At 42.6% G+C, this 21890-nt stretch overlaps 1 protein-coding gene across 5 annotated transcripts; it reads left to right on the top strand.

The window, feature by feature from the left end:
• The first annotated feature begins 3193 nt into the window (after positions 1 to 3193).
• LOC150044693 (ral guanine nucleotide dissociation stimulator-like) lies at positions 3194 to 10345 on the top strand. 5 transcript variants are annotated; one of them, XM_090321023.1, is made up of 6 exons: positions 3852 to 4133; positions 4603 to 4806; positions 8021 to 8214; positions 8770 to 8817; positions 9257 to 9483; positions 9773 to 10345. In XM_090321023.1, exons 3-6 carry the CDS (start codon positions 8093 to 8095, stop codon positions 9814 to 9816), a joined length of 441 nt encoding a protein of 146 aa, XP_090177149.1. In that variant the 5' UTR covers positions 3852 to 4133; positions 4603 to 4806; positions 8021 to 8092; the 3' UTR covers positions 9817 to 10345. The 5 variants fall into 5 exon arrangements, with proteins under 5 accessions (XP_090177150.1, XP_090177149.1, XP_090177148.1 ...); XM_090321022.1 differs by having other exon boundaries at positions 3852 to 4806; XM_090321020.1 differs by lacking the exons at positions 3852 to 4133; positions 4603 to 4806 and adding an exon at positions 7748 to 7867.
• The last annotated feature ends 11545 nt before the right edge of the window (positions 10346 to 21890 follow it).

The following is a 21890-nucleotide window of genomic DNA, read 5'->3' as shown; positions in this document are numbered from 1 at the left end:
GCACTGTCCTTGGATTTTCTCAAGGCTAGAGCTCTACCACTTGAGCCTCAGCACCACTTCCAGCTTTTTTCTATGTATGTGGTACCGAGGAATCGAACCTGGGTCTTCATTCATGCTAGGCAAGCACTTTAACCACTAGGCCAAACTCCCAGCCCCAAGTAATGTCTCTTTTAGTTTCTCATACTCTGAAATGCTTCCTTTACATCTTTCTATAATGTCCTTTCAAATGGAAGATTCTAAATCAGTTATGCGATAAGCTATTGCATATATCATATTTGCCTTGATCTTTCCTTATGATGGCTTTTTTTTCCTTTACTTAATTTATTTTTTCCCCATTTGTGTGGCTTGAACTCAGGGCCTGAACACTGTCGCTGGACTTTCTCAAGGCTAGAGCTCTACAGCTTGAGTCACACCACCACTTCCAGTTTTTTCTATGTATGTGGAATGAAACCTGGGTCTTCGTCCATTCAAGGCAAGCATTCTACCAGTAGGCCAAACCCCCAGCCTCTAACCCATTTTTTTAATTGTGTAAAACTAAAACTAGGTGAAACATGCTAATATCTCTTCTCCTGAGTCTTGGATATGATGATCAAGATTTGAAGCCTGCTTGTGCAAAAAAGTTTGTAAAACTTTTACCTCCATTTAACCACCAAAAATCTAGAAGTAGTTCTGTGGCCTAAGTAGTAGGGAAAAGCTAAGAGACCGTGCCCAGGCCTTGAGTGCGCTTTTCAGTATCAACACTTGCATGCATGCATTTGTGGACACATGCATGCTTGCTCGAACACATGCACACACACACACACACACACACACACACACACACACACACTGGGAAATACAAATTTCAATGTGTCTAAGTAAAGTTTTAGTGCAGTCATTTTGTGGCTGCCATCACATTTCTTTTATGGCCAGAGACGTGGAGCATTTCTTCATATGTCTACAGGCCATTCTTATTTCTTCTTCAGAGAAGATTCTCTTTAAGTCTTTCGACCATTTTTAATGGGATGGTGGTTTCTTTGGAGATTAGTTTTGGAGTGATTCGTTTTTTTTTTAGCTATTTTAGATATGAGGCCTTTGTCTGTTGTAGGGTTAGTGAAGATCTTCTCTGTGGCCTTTCTATTTAGTTTGCTAGCTACGTCCTTTTCCATACAGAAGCGCTGCAGTTTAATGCAATCCCATTTGTCCAAACTCTCTTTAATTCTGACATCTTTTTATAAGTTTATTCAGGACTAGTACTAATGAAGGTATGTACTTGGAAGAAGGATATTCATGTACTCTTAGTCATCAACTGGATGGCTTATGCTGTCTCTTTCGCCAGTGAAAAATTTGCCAGATATATGCAAGTAAATAATGCCACAATTAGTTCAGTCGTTGATTTTAGAGTTCAAAAATCACAGCTAGATGATAATCTGTATTAGGACTCTAAGCCTATTTACAATGCACATTTTAAAAAGGCAATTGTTAATGGTACAGGTTAATATAACGTGAGTGCATTTGAATGGTGATGATGTATGGATAACAATGAATTGAACTCTAAATTGAATAATTGATACTTTCTGTCTTGACATGTAGGCAAGCACTCTTCCACTAGGCCCAACTCGCATCCCCAAGTTATTTTTTGTCTATGAGTAACTAAGTTTGTAATAAAGTTGTTTTAGAAATAGAGGGACTAAAGCTTGGCATCAGTGGCACACACCTGTAATTTCAGCTAATCACTTGGCAGAGATCAGAATTGGGCTTCAAAGCCAGCCCAGGAACAAAAATCCATGAGACGCTTATTTCCAACTAACCACCAAAAAACCTGACTTGGTGCTGTGGCTCAAGTGGTTGAGCTCTAGCCTTGAGCTGAAGAGCTCAGATAGAGCACCTTAGCCCAGTGTTCAAGCCCCACAACTGACAACAACAACAACAAAAAAACACAAAGAAAGAAATAGATGGATTACCTTCCACTCTTTATTTTTATTTTTGTTATTTAAAGCTTCCTCTTTGTTCTTTACCATCTCCTGCCCCTAAGACTTCCACAGATTTCTAGTGCATCTCATAACAAGACTCTTGTTAGGAGACATTGGCTGTGTGCCACCAGGACCTCCCATGTCACTCAGTACATGTCTACATCGGTCTTTAATATGTCCAGTTTCTTCCACTTTTCTCTTAAGGCATTAAAAGACACAGAAATGAAAGGACAAAGGGTGAACAGATGCAGCTGTGCTACTCACTAGAAATGATGTTGAAAATGAACTATAAAACTTGTGGTGGGATGGGAGAGAAAAGCTGGGAGAGAGTGAGGGAAGGGGTGATGTTGTCCAAAAAGAAATGTACTCTTTACCTGACTTAAATGTAACTGTACTCCCTCTGTACATCACCTACATAATAACAAAAGACCCTACTTATATTAGATCATTATATTCCTAACTGAAATAAAAACCTCCTCCTCTTCCTCCTTCTTCCTCCTTCTTCCTCCTCCTCCTCTTCTTCTTCCTCCTCTTCCTCCTCCTCCTTCTTCTTCCTTCTCTTCTTTCTTCCTCCCCCCCCTCCCACACATGTACACACACAGAGAGACTAAAAACCACTTAGAAAGCATTATAAATGTGCTGATACACTTTCTGCATTTGTGGTTTACTGTATACCTTGGGATCCATTAAAGCATCAGCATCAAGTGATAAATTGGAATGTCCAGGAGAAACTGTTTACCTGTAAACTACAAAGTCCTAAAGTGTTGGTTGAGCAGAAATTTTATATGATACACTAGTTTTATGTCCTAACCATGCCCAGCTCATGTCCTAACTACTTTCTGTACCTTTTCCTCTTTTAGCCACCTTCAGCTTTGACATTTCCTGCCTCAAAGAATTAGTTGTGGCTTACACTTGTAATCCTACCTGCTCAGGAGGCTGAGATCTGAGGATAGTGGTTCAAAGCCAGCCTGGGCACTAAAGTCTGTGAGACTCTTATCTCCAATTGACCACTAGAAAACCAAAAGTGGCGCTGTGGCTCCTGGGGTAGGACTGTAGCCTTGTGCTGAAGGGCTCAGGGACAATTCCTAGGCCCTTCTTCTTCTTCTTCTTCTTCTTCTTCTTCTTCTTCTTCTTCTTCTTCTTCTTCTTCTTCTTCCTCTTCCTCTTCCTCTTCCTCTTCCTCTCCCTCTCCCTCTCCCTCTCCCTCTCCCTCTGCCTCTCCTTCTCCTCCTCCTCCTCCTCCTCCTCCTCCTCCTTCTTCTTCTTCTTCTTCTTCTTCTTTTTCAATGAGTCATGGGGCTTGGACTCTTTGCCTGGGCCAAGTATATCACCAACTTTCCTGACTGGAAAGACTTTAACCTTAATCCTCTGATCTCCCCTTCCTAAGTAGTTAGAATTTCCAGGCATGAAACACCGCCCCCTAGAAGAATGGTTGGCAAACTGGGAAGCCTTGCAAATTGACATGTTTACAAATTAAGTTTTATCGAAACACGGACAAAGCCATGTTATTACATCCTATCTACTGTTGCTTTGCCACCAAATAGTTGTGACCACACTGTGCGGTCACTCTACGACATTTAGTGTCTAGCTTTGTAAGGGAAGCTCAATGGTCCCTATCCAGAACACATGGGCTCATTTCCAACAGAGTCCAAATTCCAGCAAGTTCAAGGTTTTGTATTCTAATTGAAATCAAACTTAAAATTTTCCCAGCCGAGACTCAGATCTTGAGCCTCCGCTCTTGCTTGTAAGAAGGTGACAAAGGATGTTGGTATCGGATCACCCAATATATACGGCATATCATGGGTCTGGACCAGGCCTTCAGTAACTATGTGTGTGTTTATCCATCCATCCATCCATCCATCCATCCATCCATCCATCCATCCATCATCCAACGGATCCATCCTTGTTGCCGACTGGCCTGGTCTACAGTTTGGATATACCATCACTTGGAGCTGGTCTCTGCCCTTCCAGCTGGAGCTAAGCTGAATGTGAAATTCGATCTGACCACTGTGCTCTGTTCCAACCACAAGATGCATCCTTACCTTGAGATAAGTAGCTGAGAATCCCCAGAAGTACAACCTCTAAACTTACAGCTACTAGTTCCGGTTGCATGCTAGAATAAGCTGGAAAGTTTGAGAAATTATAGGATCCTATTTTGAATCTACTGAATTAATTCATTGGGTATTGTATACTTACATGTATGTTTTAAGAAGCTAAACTTGTGGTTCCCCTTTTTCCCCCCCACCATCCTTATACTGGGACTCTAACTAGGTTATCTGATGGTTGTTGCTTTATTATCTGTGCAATGCTTCCAACCCCATGCTTCTGATGTGTGAACTAGGAAGTACATTTCTATCAAAACATGTAGATTGCCATACACTTTGGTAGATTTATGGCCAAATGGGAATAGGAATCTTACCCTTTGCATTTCCAATTTAGGAATAGCATAATTGTGTTGCCACCTTAGCTCTCAATGCTTCAATGAGAAAATGATGTAGACATTCTAATTAAACAAACTTAATAACTCCTAGTTCTCAAATGGTGTATTATGAACCATTAGTAACTTCAAGTACCAAGTGTCACTTGCTAGGGACTTCATGTATTAGCTGACAGTGTCTCAAGTGCTCACTAAATTTCTTTTAAATTCTAGGAGTGATGATTTTGAAATCTCCCTTTCTGAAAAGAAGAGGAAGGGCAGACACCCAGCTATTAAAGAGCAGCTTTTGGTGATATTCTATTGGCCCAGCAATCAACAAACACAGCTGGTATCCAGTTGTTTGGTTACGTTTTGTTGGGCCTGCTGTTTGTCCATGGAGAGTCCCAGGCTTCTCTTTGTAGACACAGAAGTTGGAAAGTAAGTGCCAAGTGTGATATTGTCAGGAGCTGTTTACCTTTCTGGTATTCTGAGATGGTATTTTACTTAATAACCAGTATGTGCTTGAACTTACCCTGCTTTGCCTTCAGCTTCCTAAGTGATGAAATTACAGGCTTGCCTAGCTATCTACCATGGGCCATTTGAAATAGAAAACTTGTGCCAGTTCTACTAATACAAATGTGAAAAGACCAAATGACTTAGAGCCTGGTTGCTCTAAGTCACAGTGCCATTATCAGTTTACTGGTGGTTTATTAGAGATAATAGTCTCATGGAATGTCTTGCCCAGACTATCTTTGAACCTTGATCATGAGACCTCAGATTCCTGAGTTGCTAGGATTACAGCACCAATAGCTGAAGAGTCCTTTTCAGTATCTTTTGTTCATTTGTGGAATTTCAGACAGGTGTAAGTTTTATTTCTGGGTCTTCTAATCTGTCCCATTGACCTTGGGGTCTGTTTTTGTTCCAATACCAACCTGTTTGTGTTACTATGGCTCTGCAGCACAATGCATTATTTCCATGTGTACTCTGAAAGAGGGATCACTTGACAGTGATGCCTGTCAAGTGTATGGCAGCATGTCCAGTTGCATACACACCACTCAGAAACAGCGACTAGCCATTATCTGAGATTGTACTATTTCCCGTTTATTTTATTATCCTAAAATTAAATGCTTAAAGACTCATAAGGTCCTTCAGAGAGTACTTCAGAAGAAGTATCATTATGAGAGGTGACAGTTCCACCTCTCACGAATGTAACTTCTCCAGATTTTTCAAGGGCAAAGATGTCAAGTAGAAGAGAGATAATTCACAGTCATTAGTGTAGGTTATTGTGTGTGCCTGTGTCTGAGAGTTTAATAGAAAAACAAGTATAAAAATGTATAAGGATAAAAAAAGTTTTTCAGTACATATATAAAGGAAATGCATTTACTGAGTTACAGGATAGCTGTGTATCTTTCTTTTTTTTCTCTTTTTTTTTTTTTTTGCCAGTCCTGGGCTTGAGCTCAGGGCATGAACCCTGCCCTTGGACTTTCTCAAGGCCAGAGCTCTACCACTTGAGCTTCAGCACCACTTCCAGCTTTTTTCTATGTATGTGGTACCGAGGAATTGAACTCGGGTCTTCGTGAGTGCTAGACAAGCACTCTACCACTAGGCCAAACTCCCGGCCAATAGCTGTGTATCTTAACCTAAGTGCCAGCAGAAAAGAGCTCAAAACATAAATGGAAAGTGGAAATCACAGAAAATGAAAATGAATTTTATTATCATAATTATAGTTACTAGATTTTTTAAGAATGTTCCGGTATATAATATTGCCTCCCCAGACCCAATAGTCTACACTGCCTCTAATTACTAGAATTAAAGACTATACCTAAAAAATATTTCTGATAGCTTGAGCATCCTAAGTAAACACTGTTTATAAAGTCCATAGTGACATAGTAGTGGACAGTGTAGAACAAATCCAGTATTTTATTTACTAAACACTAGCTTGCCTAGAGCAACTTACAGACCTATGATGTGAACTTGCCATGCCTTTGGCAGATAATATTTTACTTTTGTGTGTGTGTATCATGGAACTTGTCTCTGAGCTCTTCAGCGCAAGGCTACCTACCTACCCTTTGAGCCATAGTGCACCTTCTGTTTTCTAGTAGTTAATTGGAGATAAGGGTCTCACGGATTTTAGTACCAGGGCTAGCTTTGAACCATGATCCTCAGACTTTAGCCACTTCTGTAGGTAGGATTGTAGACATGAGCCTCTGCTCCTGGGCCTAGTTTAATTTTATAACCATGTTTTCATATATATATGTGTGTGTGTGTATATATATGTATATATGTGTATGTGTGTGTGTATATATATATATATATATATACGGCACATATTCTCTAAATGTTTTTCCTGAAGGTGATTTCTCTACAACTTTCATCAAAGATCTAATTTTTACTTTGTGTAAATAATTGGAGTAAAGAGTCTCATGAACTTTTCTGCTTGGTCTGGCTCAAAACTCTGACCCCCAAAATCTTAGCCTAGTGAGTAACTTGGATCAGAGGGATGAGGCTCCAGTACCCAGTGTGTATATGTAGCCGGGTGTTCAATCCATCTTGGGGTATAAATTCAAGGTTTCCCATTTGCAAAGCAAATGCTCAACCACTGGATCCATTCCTCGCTTTGAGATAGGGTCTCCCTTCTTACCCAGAAAAGCCTTTACTGTTCTCCTGCCAGTTCTATTTCTGGTGTAGCCAACAGACCACCCCACCATGCCCAGCATTTTCTCCAGAAAATGGGATCTCACAAACTATATTTTCCTACACAGGGCCAGAGGCATGATATTCTAATATCATATGGTCCTGTGTACATAGGAGAACATATAACACAGTATCAAATACTTTATTTTCCATTATCTAGATGATACCACAAAGGGGCATCAAGGGAAACCTAAGAAGTAGGTTATAAAAACTTAACAGTGTCTTCCGTTCTAATGTCAGCAAAGAGTACAGAAAGTCCATGACAATGTAAGACAGACAAAATGATTTGTGCAGCATGAGAGGAATGATAAGGAAGGTATTGATCTGACCTAGGAATGGCTCCTAGAAACAGAGTCCTTGACAGTACCTAGGCCCAGGGCAGGAATTCAGGATTCAAAAGATAAGGTGTGATTTTTACTTTGTCTACTTTGTCTATGTGTACACATTGTGCAGTGGGAAGGGGGATTTATCTTCAGGTAGGTCTTATGTGAGAAGCAGTTTAGGTCATTGGGCCCTGAGCAGTGACCCTACCTCCTTCACAATGGAATGGAACACGGAACCCTGGTAGCCAGGAAGTATAACTGACAGTCTGGTCAAGCCTGCTCACTTGGCCTGTGACTCTGGAAGGAGAAGGATGTTCTCGTGCTGTGGGAGAATGTCGGGAGATGACTCGGATCTCAGGAAATCAGGGTATGGGTGTCTCTTTCAAGCCTGGAGAGGTTGGAGCCGTGCCTGGCCACCAGTTCAACACCTCAGTATATTTTCCACCAAGAAATCAATGGAAACACAAGGCAACTCAGGCGAGGTATAGTCAAGAAACCTTCTTCTGGTGTGATTTTCAGTGTCAATAATGATAGAATATTTTCTGTGTGGTTTTCAGTCTACTCTGTCACAGTTACTCAGTTTGAAATATGCTCCCATTTCCACTTTTAAAAGATGATTGTCATTACACCCTTAGAGAGACAGTGACTCAGGTGGGACTGTGAACGTGCCCTGTAACGTGTGGAGCCCGGAGGCAGGCCTGCTGGAGATGCTGGTGATGAACCTGGTCCCTGCACACCAGAAAGGCGATCTTTTCTTTCTTCGAAACTTTCTACACAATTATAGACTCTGTGGGACAATGGAGCAAGTGCTGACTATTTTGTTTAGAAAGTGAGTGTTCCTTCTTCAAGCTCAGGGGTACTCAGTCTATCCTGGCTGAGATTTGGAAATTAAATTAAATATCAGGAATATATTTGGCTTACTCATTTACAGGTAGAGGAAGCATTTTTTAAAGTTTTACATTTTTTGATTTATTGTGGGGAGATGCTGATCTAGTGCCTTGAATTGAGAACCTGAATTTTTTCCCTGAGTTTGGTGGTCAAAGTCAGCACTCCATTACGTGAGCTACACCTCCATTTTTGGCAGCTTGCTGGTTACTAAAGATAACAGTCGCTTGGAAATTTCCTTCAACGCTAGTGTTGAACTCTGTTCCTCAGAGCTCAACCTCCCAAATAGCTAGGATTACAGGCATGAGCCACTGTCACCAGGCAGAGCATTTATATTGGACACATTATTGCAACCTCTTCAGTTTTTCAGAGAAAGCATAGATATATCTCATATGCCTTCTTGTTTTGTATTCTCAGCTGTGACTTAGCCAACCCCATAGGTGTCCTCTTAGTTCTGAAAAAAAGAAGCATAGAGTGACTTCCTCCTTTCCCTCATCAGGTACAAATCACTCCGGCCGAACTGTGAGGAAGATGAGAAAGTGAAGGAGTAAGTGAGCTTTGGGGCCAAGGGAATGGCTGTCTTTGAAACTGGGCATCTTGGGGCTTCTGATTCCAAGTGGAAATTCCTCATTTGCTCACCACTTGTGATTTCCAGCGCGGGGGGTGAGGCCTGGGACTTGAGTGGATGGCAGAGTACAACGTTGTGGGTGTGCTTCTGGTCTCAGGGTTCTGTGTAGAAAGTCTAGAATTAATGATAAAATAGCCTATCTCAATGAGAATTTTGAAGACTTGGACTCCAGCGCTTCTAGAAGTGTGGGGTGAAGATCACCCTGCTTGTTGCAGGAGTGTCTATTTCTTTCACAAGTTACATGTCTGCAACTAGATGAACAGCTTCTGCATAGGAGTCCTGCCAGAAAGAGGCTATGGGGGGAGGTTCACGATAGAGAGGGTGGCTGCTCACTGTCCTGTCACCAATCTGCCCACAGCACCCTATGTTCCATCTTCACGATATGGATGGACTTTTCTCCTGATGATTTCTATGATCGCAAGAACCGAGACGTCCTAAACGAACTCATGTTCTACGTGATGCTCAACATGCCCTCCTCGGACCTGCTCCTGCGTTTACACATTCTCCTTGACCAGCTGGAAGAACCTGTGACCTGTCAGACCAAGAGCAAGGCGGGGGAGTCCTTGTGTAGGCGCCTGAGAGCTTGTGAGTGAGGATGGAACCTGGGTCCCTCCTAGGACTGGTCCTCCCAGGGTGACTGGCCATGGGTCCTTGTTACTACCAGTTTGGCACAATGACCTTTTACGGATATTTTCTTCCAGGTAATGTCTGTTCTTGTGTAGAGGGTAACCGGGCAGAGCCACTCATTAAATACACCCTACTTTCTATCAATGTTCAGTCCAAATTCACATTCTACAGCTTAGTGCATTAGATCCTCATGGCATTGTGTCACCCTGAACTTCTCTAAAAATCATGTATTTATTTCCATTTTCAGATTTGGGGCTTCAGAATGCAGTCACCCCAGAACTCATGACATAGAAGCCACCAGTGGTGTCCATGATAGTGACAGATGGAGATCTGGAGCCATCATTATTGTATGAAATCGTGGATGGTGTGTGGTTTTCTCATTTGTAGAAAGACCAAGTTCAGTTTTGAACTGTATGAACATCTAGCTCGCTCTTAACCCCAAATGCGGCAGATCTACCTAGAGATACTTCTGAAGAAGAACAAGCAGACATTCTTTTATTGACTTCAACACCACGTAGAGCTGCTCAAAGTAGTCCAAATTAGCAAAGCTCTCAGCAGGATAAAGCAATGCCTATGGGGTTAATGAAAAATTTCTCCATGCTTAAGTTTAGTAAACTCAATAGGTGAGAGTCAGGAAGAACACCTTGTCTTTCATAAGGTGGTAGATACCCCTGTGGACCCCGATATAGGCTTTCTGTCTGCAGGCAACTTTGAGCAAAATCCAGTGTTAGAGTCTGCCCCCTCCTGCCGCTCCTCCCCCGCAAACCCCCCACCCCCCAGCAAATATTTATTTTTGGTAATGATTGTCTGCTGTCTAATGTTTATACCAAGAATTGTTTTAATTTTATTAAAGTTTTATTTAAATTATGTTGTGCAATTCTATTTTTTGTTGGGGGGGCAGTCATGGAGCACAAACTCGGGGCCTGAGCACTGTTTGGGGGCTTTCCTCAAGGCTAGAGACTACTCTACCACTTGAGCCATAGCACCACTTCGGGCTTTTTCTGTGTATGTGGTACTGAGGAATCAAAGTCTGTCTTTGCACATGAGAGGCAAGCACTCTACCACTAGGCCAAACTCCCCACCCGGCACAGTTCTTGAATACAAAACACTGTTCTTTTCCTTGTAGAATCTGATGTCCCAGCACATGGATCATGGGTGGGTGGAAACAGTGAGCTGCATTTGGGGAAATGAATCTGCTGGATTTACTGGTGAATACAGGGAGCCACAAGAATCCAGGCAATGGAGGATGCAGACTCTGATAAAATAGGATCCTTGATGTTGAAAGACAAAAGCTGTATTTTATTTGTGTGTGTGTGTGTGTGCACTATGACTTACCTCTTGGCCTCAGTGTTCTCCTACAGCCTTTTTGTACAAGGTTGGTGCTCTACCATTTGAGCCACAGAGAAACTTTTGGAAGTTTATTGGAGATAAGAGACTCTCCTGATTGGGTTGGTTTGGAACTGGTAACCCCAGATCTCAGTCTAATGAGCAGTTAGGAGTACAGATGTGAGGCACTGGTGCCTGGCTCCCTTCTTTTATCATTTCCTTCCTGTATAAAAACGATATTTTGCTACTACATGTCTTCAGTGGTGGTGTACCAACATACCATCAGATACTTCAGAACTTTTCATCAGGAACCAGGGCCAAAATTCAGTCCCCATACAATAGAAAACCTTGTATAATCCATAATCCTATCTACAGAGGCTTCAGAGGTACAACAATTTCAGTTCAAAGCTAGTCTGGGCAGGAAAGTCTGAGAGGCTCTAATCTCCAATGAATCACCAAGGGAAAAAAAAGGAAAAACCAGAGGTGGAGCTATGGCTCAAGTGGGAGAGCACCAGCCAAGAGGAAAAAAAAAAAAACAACACAAAAAATCCAGAAAGATCTTCCTGAGATTACTTTTTTTCCACTTTTTGGTAGGGGAACTGGGCATTGCTAATCTCAGGGCTGACTTTCAAAGGCGCTGGACCACTGCAAGACTAGAACAGTGAGCACGCGCATGCGCGGCCGCGCACTGCTGCCTGGCCCTGGAGCAGAACTGGCACGCATGCGCACGGGCACCCGGTGACCCTGGCTGCTGAGGGACAACCGGCACCAGAGAGGGAGGCGGCGCTCAGAGGCCACCGCGGCCTCTTCTGTCCTTGGCGCCAGGTTTCTCCGTTCCCCGTCTTCACGTGGCCCTGGGGACTCCAGAGCTTTGCCCTCGCTGGCTCTGCACCTGGGGCGGCGACCTGGTGCAGGTGGGGCCTCTTCCGCCCGGGCCTGGTGTGTGGGGCGGCGTGGGGCCGCGTGGGCGCCGCCCGAGGCCGCCCGGGAGCCGTCCCCGTCCCCGTCCCCGCTCTGAGGTGAGTGCACACGTCTTCTCCTCAAGAAAACCCTTCAGCCTTGACATTTCCTGCCTCAAAGAATTAGTTGTGGCTTACACTTGTAATCCTACCTGCTCAGGAGGCTGAGATCTGAGGATCGTGGTTCAAAGCCAGCCTGGGCACTAAAGTCTGTGAGACTCTTATCTCCAAATGACCACTAGAAAACCAGAAGTGGCGCTGTGGCTCCTGGGGTAGGACTGTAGCCTTGTGCTGAAGGGCTCAGGGACAATTCCTAGGCCCAGAGTTCAAGTCCCATGGCAGAAAGAAAGGAGAGGCTGGGAGTTTGTCCTAGTGGTAGAGTGTTTGCCTAGCATGCACAAAGACCCGGGTTCGATTCTTCATTACCACATATATAGAAAAAGCCAGAAGTGGTGCTGTGGCTCAAGTGGTAGAGTACTAGCCTTGAGCAAGCCCAAGCACGGTGCTCAGGCCCTGAGTTCAAGCCCCAGGACTGACAAAAAAAAAAGTTGTGGGAATTAAGAATTCTTTTTAGCTATATGGTTTTCTCTTCTCTTTTTTGGCAATGGGGATTGAACCCAGGAAGTCTCACCTGCTAGGCAAGTACTTTGTCATTAAGCTATATCCCCAGCCCCAAAACACCCTTTTGAGTTCTCCCTATATCTGTGTGTAGGATGAAAAGAGTTATTGTTATTGTATTGTATTAGAATATTCTGTGATTTTTGGTCTTTTTTAATCTAGTCTGATACAGTCATATCCTGGAAACAAATATGATGGTAGGAACTGATGAGCTTTCTTTACGTTCAAAGGAGGAGAAGGAGATGGGCCTTCCATTACTCATTACTCTATGGGTGTGGAGGGGAAGGGATTGTCCTACCACATAACCCTGGAAGCTTAGTGATGAGGCCTTCAACATCCACAAAACCAGGGATATCAGTTCAGCCAGAGTGATTTGCTGTGGCCTGAAGTCTCCCCTCAGATTCCTCTGTTCCCATCTTGCATGCTACATTCCACACTAGCAATATTCACCATGTTAGGTCAGACTTCTTGTTGAAAGGCTATGGGTGAATGTATGTGTCATCTTAGGTGACTTCATCATTGAGAGACACAAAGAACTTAAAGGCACAAATAAGTCCTCAATCGCAGTAATGATTCACAATAAACTTTCCTATCTTAACCTTCAAGCACTTTAAATGAAGCTGTGGCAAAAGTGATTTTATAGGGCAGGAAGTATGACCTAGTGGTAGAGCTCCAGCCTTGAGAAAGCCCAAGGACAGTGCTCAGGCCCTGAGCTCAAGCCCAGGACTGGTAAAAACAACAACAACAAAATAAGGTAAAAGTTGTAATTCTCTATACCAAAAAGACACATAATGAACTTAAGTGCCTAGGGTAACATTTTCAAGCTATTGAAAGATTGTTTCTTTTTTTTTAGTAGTATTTTGGAAAAAGTAAATCAAATATTTATAGCATCCTAGAAGAAAAGCCTGAAATAATACCTGCTTTCCTATGAACAGTACGAGAGGAGAATAGTAGGAGGGTTTTTTTTGTTTTTTTTTTTTTATATTTTTTTATTTTTTGTGCCTGTCCTGAGACTTGAGCTGAGGGCCTGAACACTGTCCTTGGACTTTCTCAAGGCTAGAGCTCTACCACTTGAACCACAGCACCACTTCAGGTTTTTTTCTATGTGTGTAGTACCGAAGAATTCAACCCGGGTCTTTGTGCATGTTAGGCAATCATTCTGTCAGTAGGCCAAACTCCTGACCTGATGTCAGTTTACTTTTAAGGGAAGTAAATTTAAGTTTTCATAATCAAGAAATGGGCCGGGAGTTTGGGCTAGTGGTAGAATGCTCACCTAAGCATGCAAGAAGACCCAGGTTCGGTTCCTTGGTACCACATACATAGAAAAAAAAAAAAAGGCTGAAGTGGTGTTGTGGCTCAAGTGGCAGAGCTCTAGCCTTGAGAAAGCCCAAGGACAGTGCTCAGGCATTGAGTTGAAGTCCTAGGACTGGCAGAAAACAAACAAACAAAAATCCAAGAGAAGATATTAGTGATAATTTTCTGATGTCTTTCCTCCAGATCCCATTTAATTATATTGGTTTAATATTATCTCTATATTTTTATTTTTGTTTTTGTGCTGGCATGGGAGCTCAAATTCAGTACTTTGCCACACTCACTGAATCCAGGCATTGATGGCTCGTGCCTGTAATTCTAACTACTCAGACTGAAATTTGAGAATCAAAATAAAATCAACCTGGACAGGAAAGATCATGAGACACTTTCCTTCGATTCAGGACCAAAACACCAAAAGTGAAGCATGGCTTGACCAGTAGAGCACTGGGCTTGAGCCAAAAAAGCTAAAGTTTAGGTCCCAAAGGACAGTTCCCAAGCCCAGAGTTTAAGCGTAAGAACCATCACGCACGCACACACATACACACACACATTGTCAGTATTCCCAAAAGCATTGTGGTTCTTTTTAATGTCCCCTTGAAATGCACTTTCTCTTTTTCATTCATTGGTGATGTTTCCACAGAGAGAGCAGAGCATTGGCAATTACCTGAGTCCTGGGATGACTGAGGTTTACCTTGGTGAGCAGTGAGAACCTGGGAAAGCCCCACATAGTGCATGGAAGGAGACACGAGAAGACGTGCATTCAGTTGCTTCTTCAGTACAACCACCTCCTTCCAAGGGTCTTTCTCTGTGGGGTGAGTTCCTTTTCTTCCCAAGTAAAGCTAATGCATTTTGTGGCTTTTGTGGGTGTGTTCACATGCTAATAAGTCATTTGTAAAATGTCAGCCATTACAAACCTGCTATTTTCTCTCTTCTCACCACCAGTCAGTTTCCTGGCAGCCTTCATTGCTCTGAGATAAATGAAATGTTCTAGATTTTATCAAGGGATATTTATAGCTGTAGGGCAGGACTTATAGTTCTTTTGCTTTAGTGAATTAAAAAGCTTCTTTTTTTGTTCATCTTCTTTTTTTATTTTGCCAGTCATGGGACTTGATCTCTGGGCCTGGGTGCTGTTCCTGAGCTCTTCAGCTCAAGGCTTCCACCCTATCCCTTGAGCCACAGGGCCTCTTCTGGTTTTCTAATGGTTAATTGGATATAAGAGTCTATCGGGGGCCGGGAGTTTGGCCTAGTGGTAGAGTGCTTGCCTAACATGCACGAAGACCCGGGTTCGATTCCTTGGTACCACATACATAGAAAAAAGCCAGACGTGGTTCTGAGGCTCAAGCGGTAGAGCTCTAGCCTTGAGAAAGTCCAAGGACAGGGCTCAGGCCCTGAGCTCAAGCCCAGGACTGGCAAAAAAAAAAAAAGAGTCTATCGGTCTTTAATGCCTGGGCAGATTTTGAACCGAGATCCTCATATCTCAGCCTCCTGAGTAGTTAGGATTTCAGGCTATGCCACCTCCCCCAGCTTTGAATTAAGAAACTTCTAAGTGAATATATTGATAGCCTTTAGTGAATTTACTCATATGGTATAAGTGATTTATTTATTATAATATTTTTATGGAAAACCAAAGTATTAGGGACAGTGCCCAGGCCCAGAGTTCAAGTAACATGACAAACAAAAATAAATAAATAGACAGATAGATAGATAGATAAAGGAAAACCACAGTACTTTGTCCAAATGAACGGAAATTGAAAGCATTTTGAATTCTTTAGTTTTACTTGGCATCTTCTTGTATTAATTTGGCAAGCAAAGTTTTTAAAATGCCATGGTTTATTAATTTCATTTTTAGGAAAAACAATGAAGGAAGGCATGTACCTGAATTTGTACAGTAAATTTCTCCTCTGATAGTTAATAAATTTAGAGTTAACTACAACTATGGCATGGTGACAAGTATGAAGATAATAAATTGATTTCCTGCCATTAATAGATTAAATTAGTAGGAAAAATACAGTAACAATTATGATGTATAGAAAAATATGTGGCCTACACACTTGTGTAGCTGTGTAGTGTGATACCTTTAAGGTAATGTTGTATAAATTTAATAAATTTCTTCAAGCTCAAAGGTTTGAGACATGATAGTTTTACCAAGAGCATAGAAAATACCAAGTGGTCTTCAACAGATGCTCTCATTTTTCCTTTTTGATTTTTGGTGTATGTGTTGGTATTATAGCTTCAACTTAGTGCCTTGAGCTATTGCTTATTTTTCCTTCAAGGCAGGAACTCTAATACTTAAGAGCACCTCTACTTCCAGTTTTTTGCTATATTTTTGCCAGTCCTAGAGCTTGCACTCAGGTCTTGAGTGCTATCCTTGGGCTTTCTCAAGGTTAGAGCTCTACCACTTAGCCACAGCATCATTTCTGGCTTTTTTCTTCAACTCAAGGCTACCACCCTACCCTTGAGCCAAGTCCCACTTCCCGTTTTCTAGAGGTTAATTGGAGATAAGAGTCTCAGGTCCTTTTGTGCCCGGACTGGCTTTTGAACACTGATGCTCAGATCTCAGCCTCCTGAGTAGCTAGGATTACAGGCATGAGCCACCAAGCCTGGCCTGGCTTTTTTTAACTATATTTTATTGTAATTAATAGAAGGGTTACATTATATTCACCAGATATAAGGTGCATTACTTCACAAACATTGCTACTACCCTTTTTTCATGTTTTTGTCCCCATTTCCCTCTCCCCACCTACTCCCCTCATCTTTTCCCCCTTCCCTTTCCTATTTCAAATAAACATATACAATATATCAGATAACAAGGTAAGATACTGTAACAATATGAGATTACCAAGAGCATCTGGTTTTTGTGTTAGTTTCTTATCCATCCCAGGAGAAGGCAAGGACCCCCTCTTTTTTTCAGCATTGAGAGCCAAGTATGTGTTATTAAGATAGGAATATTGAAACTTAGCAGAGCTTTATTCAGACATGGAAAGATGTCTAAAGTTAGAGCTGCCTGTTTGTAGATACAGAGTAAATAACATACATTCAGCAGGGAGTTGCCTGTAAGTGTCCACTATTCAAATTAAGCCAAGAGGCTGGTGGTATGGCTCAATCAGTGGAGTGCTTCCAGTGAACGAAAGTGTCAGCCATCCTAGATAATCTTGTAAAGAATTGCGTCATGCGTAAGATTCAGTTTCCCACATGTCAGTGTGTCATTCTGCCTGTTTGAAAATCTTTAAGGCTCAGAAAAGAATTGAAGCTCTCAGTTTAACCATCCTGCTGCCATTTTCATTTTTCTGAAAGGGATGATTACAGTTGCCTATAGTCCTAGCTGCTTAGAAGCCTGAGATGTGAGGATCATGGTTCCAGGCCAGTTAAGGTAGGAAAGTCCATGAGACTTATCTCCAATGAAACTGATAACGGTACACTCAAAGAATTGGTAAAGATAAATTTTGTCGTAAATACTGGATAAAACATGTTAGTATAGAAAGTGAGGACCAAATTATAATTTCGTGAGATCTTGAAGCGTATTTATTTCCAAGGAAGTCCAGTGAATTCGGTGTCATGGAATTTAGAAACTAGAAATTAATCCTCTATTTTCCAGCATTCAATGGTATTTACACTCTAGTCTAGATGTGGCTCAGTTGCACAGTACCATCATTAAGGGAACAAGTTAAGGGAGAAAACAAATCCCTGATTCCAAACCCCAGCCTTGGCATACACAAAAAAGAACAATGGAGGCCAGGAGTTTGTCCTAGTGGTAGAGGGCTTGCCTAGCATGCATGAAGACCTGTGTTCGATTCCTCAGTACCACATACATAGGAAAAAGCTTTACATTTGAATTGGCTCTTTCATCCCTTCTACTTATTTACTTAATTTTTTGTGTGCACTATGGCTTAACTCTGTGCCTCAGTGCTGTCCCACAGCTTTTTTGGAAGTTTATTGGAGATAAGGGACTCTTGTGATTGGGCTGGTTTGGAACTGGTAACCTCAGATCTCAGTCTAATGAGCAGCTAGGCATATAGGTGTGAGGCAGTACATATGGCTCCTTTTTCTCTTTTTCCTTCCTATATATGTTTTGCTACTACATATCTTCAGTGATGTACCAACATACCATCAGATTCTTCAGAACTTTTCAACAGGAAATAGGGACAAAATTCAGTCCAAATACAATGGAAATGTTGGGCACAGGTGGCTCACAGCTATAATCCTAGCTACTGAGGATGCAGAGATACAAGAATCTCAGTTCAAAGCTAGCCGGAGTGTGAAAGTCTGAAAGTCTAGAACCTCCAATAAACACCAAGGAAAACAGAGAAAAAAAAAAAAAACAGAAGTGGAGCTGTGGCTGAGATGGGATGGCACCAACCAAAAGAAAATCAAACCAACCAACCTGTCACTGAGTTGAAACCCCAATACCTGTAGGCCTAGAAACAGAGAGAGAGAGGGAGCCTAAAACCCCGATTTTATTTTACAGAGATCCAACCCAGAAAGATGGCCCTTAAATTCCTTATTTTCACTCTTTGGTATAGGAAACGGGCTTTGCTGATCCTGGGGTTGACTTGCAAAGAGCTGGACCACCACAGGAACAGCCCAGTAGAGGGCCAGGCATGTGGCCCATTAGTAGACTACTTTCCTGGCATGCCCGAAGCCCTGGGTTCAATTCCTTGGTACCTCATACACATAAAAAGGAGAAGTGATGCTGGGCCTTTAGCGGTAGAGCACTAGCCTTGAAAAACCCCAAGGACAGTGTCACTGCCCTGATTTAAAGCCCTTGGACAGGAAATAAATGAATAATGATTAGCCCAGTGCTGCACGCGCATGCGCGGGTCTCATACTGTTCAGCCCTGGGTCAGGATTGGCACGCATGCGGCAGTTACTGCGCATGCGCACGGGAACCTAGTTACTGAGCCCCAACCGCCATCCGTGAAGGAAGCAGAGCCTCGGAGACCTCCGCGGCCTCTTCTGGCCTTGGCGCCAGGTTTCTCCGTTCCCCGTCTTCACGTGGCCCTGGGGACTCCAGAGCTTTGCCCTGGCTGGCTCTGCACCCGGGGCGGCGACCTGGTGCAGGTGGGGCCTCTTCCGCCCGGGCCTGGTGTGTGGGGCGGCGTGGGGCCGCGTGGGCGCCGCCCGAGGCCGCCCGGGAGCCGTCCCCGTCCCCGCTCTGAGGTGAGTGCACACGTCTTCTCCTCAAGAAAACCCACAGCACCGCCAGAGTCCACGTGCCCGTCAGGAGACTGGGTGAGCTCCCCGGGTCCTCACTGTGTCCCTGCACGTCTGGGTCCCCAGTGTCCACAAGGGATGCCAACCGCAAACAGAGCCCCAGCATCGGTGGAAGGCCAGACTGCGAGAGGATTCACGCCTGTTCTTAAACGTGTTTGGTCGTTGTGGGGCTGGGCACTCTGGGAGCATTTTTGCTCGAGGCTGCACTTCTAGTTTTTGTGTTGTTGTTTTTCTTTTCTTTCCTTTCCTTTTTCCTTTCTTTTCCTTTCCTTCCTTCCTTCTTTCCTTCCTTCTTTTCTTTCTTTCTTTCCTTCCTTCCTTCCTTCCTTCCTTCCTTCCTTCCCTCCCTCCCTCCCTCCCTCCCTCCGTCTCTCTGTCTCTCTCTGTCTGTGTGTGTGTCTGTCTGCCCCTCTCTCTTTCTCTCTCTCTCTCTCTCTCTCTCTCTCTCTCTCTCTCTCTCTCTCTCTCTCTCTCTCTCTCTCTCTCTCTCTATTTCTTTGTCAGTCCTGGGCCTTGAGCTCAGGGCCTGAACACTGTCCTTGGGCTTTCTCAACAGAAGAACTCTTAACACTTGAGTCTCAGCACCATTTCTGGCTTTTTTCTATATATATGGTAACAAGGAATGGAACCCGGTTCTTCATGCATGCGAGGCAAGCACTCTACCACTAGGGCAAACTTCAGGCCCCCTGTTTTTCTTTTTCTTTTGTTGTTGTTAATTGAGATAAGAGTCTCAAAGACGTTCCTGCCCAGTGTGGTTTCAAACCGTGATCTTCAGATCTCAGTTCTCAGCCTCCTAATTAACTTGGATTGCAGCTGTGAGGCTGGCTCCTTTATTTCTTTTTTTTTTTTTGCCAGTCCTGGGCTTGAGCTCAGGGCCTGAGCACTCTCCTTGGACTTTCTCAAGGCTAGAGTTCTACCACTTGAACCTCAGCACCACTTCTGGCTTTTTTCTATGTATGTGGTACCGAGGAATCGAACCCGGGTCTTCATGCATGCTAGACAAGCACTTTAACTGCTAGGCCAAACTCCCGGCCCTCCTTTATTTCTTTTAACGAATTGAACATTTTAAGAACTCCAAGGCAGAAAATTTCCATTCAAGTATTTTAAGAATTCTCACTCCATTCCCCTTGTCTCCTGTATTGTCTTTTGGAAACCCTTTTCTTACAGTGGTGCTGCACCCAAACAAGGAAGATTGCTCAGTTTTGGGAACTGAGGATCCTACTGGAAAAGTAAGATTGTATGACACTGAAGCCAACAAGAACTGCTGATGAGTGCTTAGCCCGTTAATTTTGAGTTAATAAACCTACTTGCACAACAGTATTGTCTGCCAGACTTTTTAGAATAAGTCTGCCTGGAAGACTAAGGTTCAGAACTCAGAACTTTGTTTTGGTGCTGGTATGGAGCTTGAACTCAGAACATTGCCACTAAGCTCTTTTTGCATGTGGATAACACTTTACCACTTGAGCCATACTTTCAGCTTTTTCTGTGGTTAACTAGAGATTAAAATGTCAGACTTTACCATGTGGGCTAGGTTTGAATGGTGATCTTCAGGTCTCAAACTCCTAAGTAGCTAGGATTACAGGCAGGAGTTACCTCCACCCAGACAATATTCATTAAAAAAATTTTTTCAGGGAACAACTGGGGAAAATGAAGGACAGGGTGACATTGTCCCAAAGAGAAATGTAGGCATTAACTAGAGTGCTCTCCTAGCATGCAGGAAGCCCTATGTTTGATTCTTCCTTACCACAGACATAGAAAAAGCCAGAAGTGGTGCTAAGGTGGCAGACTGCCAGCCTTGAGCAAAAAGTGTGAAAGAATACTTACCAGGACCTGAATTCAAGCCACTGGACTGGCAAAAAAGGAGAATAGAGTTAATATACATCTTCTCACTATTAAGATGCAGTTTAATTTGATTCAGATACTATTTTTACACCTCTCATGTCCCTCTTCCTGTTGTTGTTGTTGTTGTTTGTAGTCCATGCTCTTTATTTATTTTTCTTTGAGATTCTGTGTTACCATGCATCTTCAGCTGGATGGCCATGAACACTTGATTTCCTTCAGCCATCAAAGAATGTGGATTAGTATATGGCAGGTATGTGCCAAGAGAACCAGTTGCTGCTATTTCTATTTTGGCAGTAAACCACTCACTAGCCTAAAGCCCTAGGCTGTCTTCTTCCCTGTAAAGATTGATTTTCAATTGTTGGTGGGTTTTTTGCTTTTTGCAGTTCATTTAACTAGGACCCTTCATAGATGCTAGGCAAATACTCTAGTACTGACCTACAAATTTGTGGATAGATTTTTTTATTTGTTGACTTAATGAACAGTTCCTTGTGCATACCTGTAAACATCTTTAAATTTTTATGTATATTATGACAGCTTCCTCACAGATGACAGTGTCTTCCTTCATTGCAGTTTTATTCTTTTTAGTTCTTTTGTTTACTATAGGTAAAACATCAAATGGGTTGTTGAATACCATCACTGATAAAAATTTCTCCCGGGATTCCATCCAAAATAACACAGGTTTTTAGGGATTTTTTCCCCAGTCCTTTGGCTTCAACTTAGGGCCTAAGCGCTGATGTTGGTCTTTCTCAAGGCTAGAGCTCTAACACTTGAGGCACAGCACCATTTCCAGCTCTTTCTATCTATGTGATACTGATGAATTGCACCTGGATCTTCCTGCATGCTAGGCAAGCACTCTACCATTAGACCAAACTCCTGGCCCTGTAAATTCAGGTATTTTTTTTAAAGAATAGTTTACTGTAATGGTTTGATAGATATTCTGCATAAGCTAAAGTTAATTTCTTTCAGCTTTAGAATTTTCATAACCCGTGATATTTGAAACCTTATTAAATGCTTTCCTGTCTACATCTATTGAGATGATTATATGGGTTTTTTATTTTTTGTATGGTAAATTACATTTTCTAAATTTTAACTATGTAA

Source organism: Megascapheus bottae, chromosome 29 (genome assembly GCF_031878675.1).
Source record: "Megascapheus bottae isolate mThoBot1 chromosome 29, mThoBot2.hap1, whole genome shotgun sequence".
NCBI lineage: Eukaryota > Metazoa > Chordata > Mammalia > Rodentia > Geomyidae > Megascapheus > Megascapheus bottae.
This window is presented reverse-complemented; position numbering and strand designations above follow the sequence as displayed.